General features: G+C 28.8%; 1 protein-coding gene across 1 annotated transcript; it reads left to right on the top strand.

Annotated features, from left to right (window-relative positions):
- The first annotated feature begins 7244 nt into the window (after positions 1–7244).
- LOC131608249 (suppressor protein SRP40-like) lies at positions 7245–9769 on the top strand. The gene is made up of 5 exons (XM_058880164.1): positions 7245–7398; positions 7812–7965; positions 8050–8414; positions 8862–8904; positions 9059–9769. Exons 2-5 carry the CDS (start codon positions 7848–7850, stop codon positions 9502–9504), a joined length of 972 nt encoding a protein of 323 aa, XP_058736147.1. The 5' UTR covers positions 7245–7398; positions 7812–7847; the 3' UTR covers positions 9505–9769.
- Positions 9770–12281: the final 2512 nt, after the last annotated feature.

The raw sequence follows: 12281 nt of genomic DNA, 5'->3' as shown, positions 1-12281 counted from the left end.
TTGTCATTACTAAAGTTTTGGAGAATGATACATTTATATTATTTATATGTGTGACATATATTTTATATACTTTGATATTTATACAATGCAAATATTGGTAATGACACTCTCCATTTCTTTGAAGATATGGAAAGGATCTCAACTCGATAATGGAAGATGGTGGTGTTAGATAAGAAATCTTTTTGTTTTGGGAGAAAAAACTTTAAACATAATTGTGCTTCATTTGATTATAACGAAGCATATAATTCTTCATTTATGTTGAGTTAGAGGATCTTTTGCACCTTAAGAATTTAATTTGGAATAAATTGGCTCTTTAATTTTTAGATTAATTCAAAACTGACTTCAAAAGGACAAACAATTTGTTACAACATGGTATTATTAATGCCAAATCTTCTTAATGTCATTAAAGAAAACTTTCAATATTTAAACTTTGATTGTGTTTTCTCTAGGAATATTTGGTATGACATTTTGAATTGGTTAGGAAATGTAGCCTAGAATCCATGATTGACCCTTTAAAATCGCATTCCAATTCATCTTTACCGTAAAAATCTAGAAACGACTAATTGTAGAGTTGGATAAATGTATGTTTTTTCACTATGAAAATGTAGTTTTCAAACACCGAGTATTTGGTTCTGCGGTGAAAAAAATTGATTTTGAGTGAATTGATTATATAAAATTGATTTTAGATAAAAGTGAGTTAAAGCTAAAGTGATTTATGTTTGAATTTTTTTTTTACAAAAGTGAGTTGAACAATAAATTCTAGTGTAAATATCATGTTTGATCAAAAACTACAAATTCTAGCTTTAAATAGTATAAATTCTAGAAAGCATAATCAATTCTGCTCGAGATCAATCAATCACGTCAAAATCAACTATAAATATCCAGAATCAATTCTAGATACCTCAAACATAAAATCAAACATAGATTTAAATTTAAATGTTTTGTCAAATACTAATATTGTTTATCATACCTAAAAAATTTATTAGTCTCTTTCCACTTAAAAAAAAAATGAAATTGTTTTCGAGCCATATTTGGTCTTAATAGCAAATTATTCGACACAAGAAAATGTCATATTCTAAAATTGTTAATCATGTGAAAAATCACGTTTGATGATAGATTAAGGCCAAGTACATCTCCTTCACATATGACCAAAATCAATTGATTGATCAATATTATTGAATGTTTAGACTCTTATATTCCTTAATTTTTTTTTTTTTATATATCTTTATGGATTATGTGTGTACCTTCACATTTTTTTTTTCTTTCTTGCACTCCTTGTACTAAAATAGAATAGTTTCTTAAATATATATTTTTTATTTTTTCAAAATAAAGTATTTATTTAAAAATAATAATAGATACATTAAAAATAAATAAATATTTATTAAATATATTATAATTCAAACAGAAGAAATAAGAAAAATTAAGTTTTTATCCTAATGTATTCTCTAGATGTATTAAACAATCTTATTTTAGACACAATTAAATAATAATTGTGAATATTTCATTTAATTAAAATTTAAACTTAGTTTAATGCGCTATATAAATGTGCTTGCTGAATATGTTATCGATCAGCTCTTCTGTAAAAATATTATTTTATCTTCTAATGACTTATTAATTATTATATGTATTATGTTATGCCGGAGGTCGAATGTACAGATCATCTGTTTTTTCGTTGTACATTTTCGAAGTTGGTGTGGTGAGAAATGTTAGTTTGGATTAGTCAAGAAGCGCGTTTGAAAACTAAGCTACTGATTGAAAAAACCCTATAATATTTAGTCTAAATTTATATTTTTCTAAGTTTTCTCTCTCGGCTTTTGTATTCAAAGTTGAATAAAGATCCATAATACTCTTATTAATATGAGAAATGCTATTCATACACCTAAATCCTACACCAATACTTACACCAAACACTGTTCACCGTATTTATACGGTGAACAGTGTTTTTTAAAATAAAATAATAATATTTATAAAAAATATTTTTTATTTTTAAAATTACGGACGACACTGTTCATGTACGGACATGCATTAACCAACTTCATTACTGCATTAACCAAGTTTTTACACTGCATTAACCAAGTTTGATTACTGGTAAAAATTATTTTTAATACCTGGATGTTGCATTAACCAACTTCATTACTGCATTAACCAAGTTTTTACACTGCATTAACCAAGTTTGATGACTGCTGTAAAATACTGTTCATGAGTGTAAGAATAGCATTACCCAAACTTGGTTAATGTAGTGTAAAAACTTGGTTAATACAGTAATGAAGTTGGTTAATGCAACATCCAGGTATTTAAAATAATTTTTAGCAGTAATCAAACTTGGTTAATGCAGTGTAAAAACTTGGTTAATGCAGTAATGAAGTTGGTTAATGCATGTCCTTACATGAACAGTGTCATCCGTAATTTTAAAAATAAAAAATATTTTTTATAAATATTATTATTTTATTTTAAAAAACACTGTTCACCGTATAAATACGGTGAACAGTGTTTGGTGTAAGTATTGGTGTAGGTTTTGGGTGTATGAATAGCATTTCTCTATTAATATATGTCTTACTTACCCAAAATAAAAAACTTAACTTGTGAGGATGCAAGTTAAAAAAATCAAATATAAAACAATTATTTAAAAATATATTTATATATTTTAATTTACAAAGCTGAAGGTGCCAATTAACTGAACTCTTATATAAAATGAGTAACTTATTTGCTAGATATAAACTAGATTGATTGAAGTTTTATTTTTACAAAATGAAGAATGGCCTACCGTCAGATAAGTCAAAAAGAATGAAAAGTAAGCACAATCAACATTCAATCATAAACAGTTTCATAAAAATACAAACAGAATAAAAATGTAGAGAATCATTTCTCATGAGTCCTAATTATAAATTCTTATCCAATAATGTCTTTTCCACAAATATAACACACTCCATGCTACGGACGTGGGACCCACTTGATGAACTGTCTAAAAATATCTGTCAAACCAGACACGTTACGATCACCCATTGGCTCAACCAACCTTCAACACGCCACGTGGCAGTACACGGACACTATTCTGTATTGAGATTCGTGTTGCCGTTGAACGATTTTTCGACACTTTTTCATAATGTTCCGGTCATCCGGTGCAGCGGAAACACCGCGGTACCTTAGCGGCGCCGAATGGGAATTTCCACGTAGGATTGAGAGGATGATGTTGGAACAGGTGATTGGTGGGACAATGTTGTAGTGGATAAGGTTGATGAGAGAAGTGGTAAATTATCGGGTTATGAGAAATTGGAGAGAAAATTAATGAAAGAGACTTTGATTATGGTGTTTGAACCATAACATACAGCTGGATCTCACATTTATCCATACGCCACGTCAGTTTAAAGGGCCCACTACCCCCTCACCCTTCTCCAAAAGTCTCTAATTTCTTTTCTGAATATCCCAAAAATTTAATTGAATACTTATTCATCACTTAATTATGGAGCATTTAGAAAAACTTAGGGGTGATCAAAACCAAACCAACCCAATAGAAAACCGCAAATCAAACCAAACCAAACTGAAACCGCAAAAAACCGCATTTGGTTCGGATTAGTTTGGGTTAGTTTTTACAAAACCGCACGGTTCGGTTCGGTTTGCGGTTTGTATTTTGTAAACCGAACCAAACCGAATCAAACCGCACTATGTTACAACCTAAATTTTACTATCTCACATCCAACCCAAACTTAAATTTATTATACATTAGCATTATGATTATGAACAATTTTATCATCCTTACACATATAATTTCAGTCCCGATGTTCTAAAATCTCTAATAACATTATCGCACCTTCTTTGCCACATACATCTTCCCTCTTCTTCTATAATCTATACTCTCTTATATTCTTTCTTTTTCACCTTCTCATTTTTATGTAAATGTTCCGAATTTCAATTTCGTTTTTATCGCATATCTCCTTCTCTAATCTCTTAACACTTTTTTTCTTTTTCACTTTCACTAATCTTTCGTCTCTTCTATTTTTTTGTTTCGTTATAATAATTTTTATATTGTTTTATGCTATTATTTTATGTTTAATATTTCACTTTTGTCTAATTTAATTTTCACATATTAAATGGAAAATTGTTGTCAAAATATGACGAGTTTTGTTGTTATTTGATAGTGTATGAATGTATAAATACAAAATTATGTTATCATCTATATGTGTATGTATGGCTCAATAAAATATTTGTAAAAAACCGAACCAACCGCACCGAACCAAACCGCATTAGTTTGGTTTGGTTTGGTTCGGATTTTTTTTAAAAGCCAACCGAACCAAACCAAACCGCACTATTTTTTTCTCCTGCGGTTCGGATGATTTTTTTCGTCAAAACCGCCCAAACCGCACCGCGAGCACCCCTAGAAAAACTTATCTCCTACAAAAAAAAATGGTATTAGTTCATACTTAATTCGATTCTTATTTTTTTCACTCTTTAGTATCATGTGAGAAATCACCACCAACAATGTTGTTAGAAACACCAATATCTTGTTGTTGTTGAGGAATATCTATAGATGCATGCTGACCATGATGATGACTATGATGATCTAATGGATCATGCATGCTCAAAAAATGTTGATTATTATCACAACTCCATGATGATCTTTTTCAATTTCTGATTTCAAAACAGATCAATAAGCCGTAGAAGAAAAAAAAGCAGAAGAGAACAAAAATGGTGTAAGGGTGGTTCTCATGCTAAATCAAGCTACATGGACGTAAGGAAATGATATATATATTGAGGCTTGCTATTCTTACACCAAGAATCATACACCATACACTTACACCTTAAAAAATACAGCATGGATATATGTTTGTCTATGTCAAAACATTGAAAAAATAATTATTATACATTCTAAATACACAAAATAGTATAATATTGAGGTGTAGGTGTCACATTTAGTGTAAGAATATCATTTCTCATATATATTTGTGCTATGACGATTTATCAAAACAAATGAGGTAGCCAAGTAGTAAGGTATTTCTATAATATAATATTTATAATATAAGAAAATTAATGGTCGTGGAAAAGTCAAAAATATCTTTATTTAATTTTTTGTCACCACATTAAAATTATGGTTATTTGGTCTTTACACAATAAAATTCTTAATTTTATTATTAAAATAATACAACTCTCATATTTTATCAAATTTATCAAATCTCTCTCCATTTTCTATTTTTTTTCTCTTTTATCACTTTCTCACTTCTTTATTCAACAAAAAAAATCTATTATATATATATATACATATATATATATATATATATATATATATATATATATATATATATATATATATATATATATATATATATAAATAATATTTGTATACGGAAAAAATCTATTATTTATGAAAAATGGTATTTAGGATCTAAATATTTTTTATTAAAATATGATATACGGGAAAAAATCTACTATTGATCTAAATACTTTTATATACGAAATTTACTATTGATCCAAATATTTTTGTAAATGATACCTAAACAAAAATGAAGTCTGAATACCGGAAAAAAATCTATTATTGATCTAAATATTTTTATATACGAAAAATTTTATTTATGATCTAAATTTTTTTTATTCAAAAATGGCATAGGCGAAAAAATCTATTATTGATATAAATATTTTTATATACGAAAATTTAATATTGATCCAAATATTTTTGTAAATGATACCAAAACAAAAATAATATTTGTATATAGAAAAACATTTATTATTTACGAAAAATGATATTTATGATCCAAATATTTTTATTAAAAAATAGTATACGGGAAAAAATCTACTATTGATCTAAATATTTTTATATATAATATTAACTATTGATTCAAATATTTTTTTAAATGATACCTAAACAAAAATGAAGTATGTATACGGAAAAAAAATTATTATTAATCTAAATATTTTTATATACGAGAAATGTTAATTATGATCAAATATTTTTGATCCAAAAATGGTATACGGGAAAAAATCTATTATAAATCTAAATATTTCTATATACGAAAATTCAATATTGATTCAAATTTTTTTTAAATGATACCTAAATAAAAATAATATTTGTATACGGAAAAAATCTATTATTTACGAAAAATTTTATTTATGATCCAAATATTTTTTATTCAAAAATAGTATACGGGAAAAAATATATTATTTATCTAAATATTTTTACATACGAAAATTTTTATTTATCATCCAATTTTTTTTTATTAAAAAATGACATAAACCAAAAAATATATTATTTATCTAAATTTTTTTATATAGGAAAATTTAATATTGATCCAAATATTTTTGTAAATGATACCTAAACAAAAATGAAGTATGTATACGGGAATTTTTTTTATTATTGATCTAAATATTTGTATATACAAGAAATGATATTTATGATTAAATATTTTTATCTAAAAATGGTAGACGGAAAAAAATCTATTGTTGATCTAAATATTTTTATATACGAAAATTTAATTTTGATTCAAATATTTTTGTAAATGATACCTAAATAAAAGTAATATTTGTATACGGAAAAAAATCTATTATTTACAAAAAATGGTATTTATGATCCAAATATTTTTATTCAAAAATGGTATACGCTAAAAAATGTACTATTGACCTAAATATTTTTATATACGAAATTTACTATTGATCCAAATATTTTTGTAAATGGTACCAAAACAAAAATGAAGTCTGTATATGGAAAAAAAATCTATTATTGATCTAAATATTTTTATATACGAAAAATGTTATTCATGACTCAAATATGATATACGAGAAAAAAGTTTATTATTGATCTAAATGTTTTCATATACGAAACAATAAATTATTTATCTAAACATTTTTTTCTTTTTTAATATTTTATTTAAATATATGATGTATACAAATGCACATAATCGAACAGAACCCGTGCGTATGCACAGATTGATTACTAGTTACCAATAAAGTAATTAAATATTTAAATTTCATATGTAATTAAAAATTAAAAAATGACATGGAATAAAGGTGGCATGACAGATCATCAAGATTTTGTCATGTCATTAAAATTTAATTTTAAATAAAAAGGAGATTAAAATTTTTAAAAGAAATTAAGGAATAAAAATTTCAGATTTTAAAATAGAGGACCAAAATTAAAAAAAAAAATAAATAAGAGATTAAAATTACAATTAAGTTTATTTTTTTTTTAATATTCACTTCATTAAAATTGAAACTCTTTTATTTACCATTGGTCATTTTTTATTTAATTATATTACAATTCGTTTTGGGATTAAAATTTAGCAATTGAAAAAAATCCCCGTCTGTTGAATTTCATATCGATTTCACCTATTTTCAAGGTTTCGTTTAGTATCAATCGGAAACAAGTTGGAATCGCAGCACTGAACTCCACCGCCAGTCACAAACTCCGTCCAGGTATTTCTTTTATCAATCATCATTACTAAATTTTAAATTTCCCCTTTCAACCAAACCTAATTTGTAAATTCGTTCTACAATTACTGCAAACTGAGTTTACAATCTTATATTATATTCTGTAAAGTTGTTCTAGTGCAGCTTAGAATTAAGATAGTCGAAATGTTGTTATTAGGTTTTGTTGTATGCTGATTATGGTGTTTAATATACAGATTCAAAATGTAACTTCATGTTAGGGTTACAATATGTTCTGTACATTATATGCCTTATCTTTTATTTTTGGTCAAGTAGTCTAGTGACCGAAATGTTGCACATTTGAACCCGCACCCTACAGTCTGATGTCTCTGCACAACTATCAGCTGAACTGACTTAACGGGACTCATTAGGCTAATCTTTATCTGTTCATTTTGAAATAGGTTGTGTAAGATTCCTGAACTTTACTTTCTTTCACAATGGCTAACAAATCTAAAGAAGAACCTAACACTGCTCCCAAACCTGATACATGGTACAATCTCACGTTAGGACCTTCTTTCAAAGATGATTCCGCTAACAAATACTGCACTCTCCGATGTAAGCTCTTCCCAACATAGCAGTACCTAATACTATTCTGTTTGCTATTGGGTTTTTAATTTTTATCTGTTGAACATTTTATAGATGAATTTAAGCCGGCTTCAGTTGATAAGACTAAGCCAGGATTGCTACGCAAGACCAAAGAGAATAGAGTTTCTGTGGAGTTTCAGAACAACCAAGTTGGAAAACCCAAGGTGACGTTTGAGGGAAATAGCGAGGAATACAAGGAAAATGATGCTGTCTTGTTCTTTGATGGTCGTACACTTCGATTGGAGCGGCTTGATAGAGCTGTAAAGCAACTGCGCCATCTTCGAATGCCTGGGGAGTCTTCAGCTGTTGCTTCTGGAACTCCATCTGGACCAGCTTTGGATCCTCGGTCATCCCCCATTGGGAAGACTGTAAAACCAGCATCTTTTGGCAGTGCCCGGAGCTCAAATCAAGCTGTTGCAGTAAGTGATTACCAACTATCTTTAGCATAGTTGTTTGTTTAGTAGTCTTGGTCATTACATTATAAAAATCTATGATGGCGGAGACTATTATTTATATGGTTATTTCTCACTTGATGCTTAGGCAGATATTTGGATCCTTGAATTACTCTATACTTGTCTTTTTTGTCTTTTTGGTTTTTATGTACTTGTTAATCAAGGAAAAGAAAGTGGATTATAATATGACTTGAAGCCGGTGATTTATATTCTTGAGGTCGGTATATGTTGGGCTTCTAAGTGAAGCATATATACTCTTTTAAATCTCTTTTAGAAGGTGTTTAGTTAACCTTTTTTTCTGTTTTGGCGACCTGTTAATTCTATCGTGAAGGAGGAAGGGAAGTAAATGATTCATTCCTTGTACTTATCTGTTTTCTTAGATTATTTCCTTATATTTGCATTGATTCTGCACAGGTTGAAGTGGAACGTATTGATACGGGTGAACCTGAAAATTCTGGTATGTATGATATGAATTGAAATTTTCTCGCAGAATATCTAGACTCTGTCGATTTCCTTGATTAATTGATTTTCTGATGACCTGTGAGAGAGTTTGCAGAGATTTGCTTTGTATTTATTGAGCTAAATTTAATGTTGTACTTATCATATGACAGACATCAGATCTGGTTCCAAGAGGTCATATGATCAACTAAATGAACCACCGCCTGTTTCTATTACCTCACCAGCTGCCATAGATGAAGCTGAGGAACATAGAGATATAGACATTGATGACCTATTTGGAAGTGGAACACCTGAGAATGACAATAACGTTGAAGAAAAGGATAATGTTGGATTTGACATGAATGTTCCAATCACTGATGATGAGATTGCTGATGTGGATGATAGTGGGGACGAGGTGGACAAAGGACCCAATGCCGCTGAAGCTCTCAGAGACCTTGTGAATGCAGAGGGAGCCCATGTGAATGCAGAGGGGAAGGGCGAAGAATCATCTTCTTCTAGCAGCAGCAGTGACAGTGGAAGCAGTAGTGGTAGTGACAGTGGAAGCAGTAGCGGCAGTGATAGTGGAAGCAGCGATGACGACTCAGTTACCTCAATATAAAATCGTACAACCATGATTTTTTTTGTCTTCTTTATTTTCCTTTTATCATCTATCGTTTTTGTTGCAAATAATCCAATGTATATAATGTGTTTATTAAGCCTGGGTTAGAAGAGTGTAGATTCTAAAAGGTTGAGAATTTTGTTATTTCCGACAAAATATGTTGTTGGAGGAATCTTGCAGTAAAAAATTGATTCCTGTATAGGTAAAACTAATTTGTATCCCTAACTGCTAAATATTAGGTTTTGCTTAGAGTATCTTTGATTAATCCTTGGCCATGATATTACTCAGAAAAGTCATTTTATGGTGTAATAGTTCAAAACTTGCAGTGACAGAACCAAACAAATCAATAGTAAGTCTTGAACTAGGTTGATGCAATATTTGACTAGACTATGTTTTAGAGTTTAGACTTTCAGCATATTTCAATATATGTAAGTAAAGGTTGTTTAGATTTGTTATCAACACAACATCTTGAGCTAGTTTTCATATACTTTCTTTTTCTATAATAGGCTGTATCATTATGTCCATTTTTGTTGCAATATATGCATCTTGTTTTAGTTCTACTTCCTCCTCTCTTTTTTTTTTTTTTTGTATAAAAAAAGTTTTCATAAATCTTCTATTTTTTGAAATATTAAATCCTAGACCGCTTTATCAAATATTTCTATTTGAGATTTCATGATGTTTTGAAAAGTTTCAATACCTATCGTAAAATTTGTGAGATAAGTTTTGATTTATTCAGTTTCATCTTTTGGGAAGATGTTTTTTTCCTTTAGTTCATAACTTTGAAGAAGGAAAATCTTTGCATATTAGAAATCTAAAGGGTGTTCATAATTGAATAGAGAATGAGAGAGAATTGAGAAATTCTGTTGTATTAAGTAACAGAATAATCTTTCAGTTTGTTACAAGAGATAGCATTACTAGGGGTGGCAAAACGGGCCGCCCGCCCCGCCCGCCGCCCGTCCCGCCTTATGCCCGCCAAAAAATGAGCGGGGCGAGCATGCCCGCCAAGTAAAATGGGCATCAAATTCATGCCCGCCCCGCCAAGATGGCGGGTTGGCGGGCGGCGGGCTTACCCGCCTATTTTTATTTATATATTTTTAATAGATTAATATGCTTTTTTACCTTTTAATTAAATTTTTCACTTACTTTTTAAAACAATTTTTTATAAAAGTAATTTTTTAAAAAATTACTCTAAAAAATATTACATATATTTATAAATAAATGTATAAAATAAACCATCAAGAATTGCAATTACTAGAATTAACTAAAAAAAGAGTGAGTTTTGGAGGAGGAGCGGGTTTTGGCGAGCGGCGGGCTTTGGCGGGGCGGGTATGGCGGGCGGCGGGTTTTGGCGGGGCGGGCTTTGGCGAGCGGCGAGCCTAAAATTCCAACCCAACCCGCCATATTTTGGCGGGTGCGCGGGCGGCCCGGCGGGCCCCAGCCCGTATTGCCACCCCTAAGCATTACTGCTTTAATTAGGCAAGCTTGAGTGCACTGAGTTATAACAAATTCAGCGTCAACTAAGCAATTCTGTTATACAGTAACTAATTATTTTCTAATCTAACCTATTTCTCTTATATATAATAATATCTTCTAATATCTTTCCCACAAAGTGAGGAGACTTCTTTGTTGAAGATGCTCTTGTAATATCTTACCACAAATTGAGAAGACTTAAATGTCGAAGTGCTTTTAGGTCAAAGAAGTTTTGTCTTCTATTTTAAGTTCATCTCTAAGAGTTAAAAACCTTAGAGAGGAAAGTGGTTTAATGAGAATGTCAGTTGTGTGAAGAGTGGTAAGAATGTGCTTGATCATAAAGGTTTTATTGATAACTTTCCTCTTAAGAAAAAATATTCAACTCCATGGGTTTGGTTTTGGCATGGAGCACACGGTTGATTGTCAGTCTGACAGAGCTACATTACTGAGATTGTGACAACTAGATATATGGCCCGTGCATTGCACGGGTTTGATTAGAATTTTTATCTTAATACTTTTTAAAATAAAAAAATATATTTAATTAATTATAATTAATTATAATCTTATGATCGAACGTGTTTTAAAATTGTATTAAATATAAATAAATTTTAAAGTTATGAAAATACTTAATAATTCATATATATAAAAAAATTCAATTATATTTTTTAATTTGAAAGATAAGTCATATTTACGTGAATAATGCAATATTTTAAAAAAGTGTTACATTAAATTATTTGTATATATTATTTGTGATTAATCATTAAATTTATAATAGTAATACTCAACATTATAAAAAAAAAATATCCTTCTTCTTTTACCACTAAATACTAATGTTTCACTTGGCAAATATCTAAATATACGACACTATCTAATTGATCCATAATAATGAAATAAATAAATAAATATTAATATAATTCTCTTTCTTACAATCAACTTGAAAAGTGAATTAAAATTATTAAATTAATATAATATAAACAACTTCAATACTATGACTTTATTATGATAATACAATTTGTATTCATACATTAATTTATATCATATCAATATTAATTAGATTTAAATTAATAATAAACTCAATCACATGTTATTAAAAAAACATATAATATTTTTTATTAAAAATCTAAATATTTAATTTAAAAAAGAAAAAGAAAATTACAATAGTGGAAGGGCAACTCCTATCCCACTATATTAACAAATGAAAGAAAAAAAATAAATAATAAAAATAAAAAAATAAGTTGAAAAGATAAATTATAAATAAAAATCTAAATCAGGAAATTCAAAACGGTTCTTCAAGAAAATTTTCTGAA

This window comes from Vicia villosa, linkage group LG5 (assembly GCF_029867415.1).
Source record: "Vicia villosa cultivar HV-30 ecotype Madison, WI linkage group LG5, Vvil1.0, whole genome shotgun sequence".
Lineage (NCBI taxonomy): Eukaryota > Viridiplantae > Streptophyta > Magnoliopsida > Fabales > Fabaceae > Vicia > Vicia villosa.
This window is presented reverse-complemented; position numbering and strand designations above follow the sequence as displayed.

Excerpts from the sequence above, each read along its gene's own strand:
- LOC131608249 (XM_058880164.1), top strand. The coding sequence starts at position 7,848 with ATGGCTAACAAATCTAAAGAAGAACCTAACACTGCTCCCAAACCTGAT. Across the intron at positions 7,966-8,049 it reads CAAATACTGCACTCTCCGAT|ATGAATTTAAGCCGGCTTCA; the intron begins GTAAGCTCTTCC and ends AACATTTTATAG. Across the intron at positions 8,905-9,058 it reads GGGTGAACCTGAAAATTCTG|ACATCAGATCTGGTTCCAAG; the intron begins GTATGTATGATA and ends ATCATATGACAG.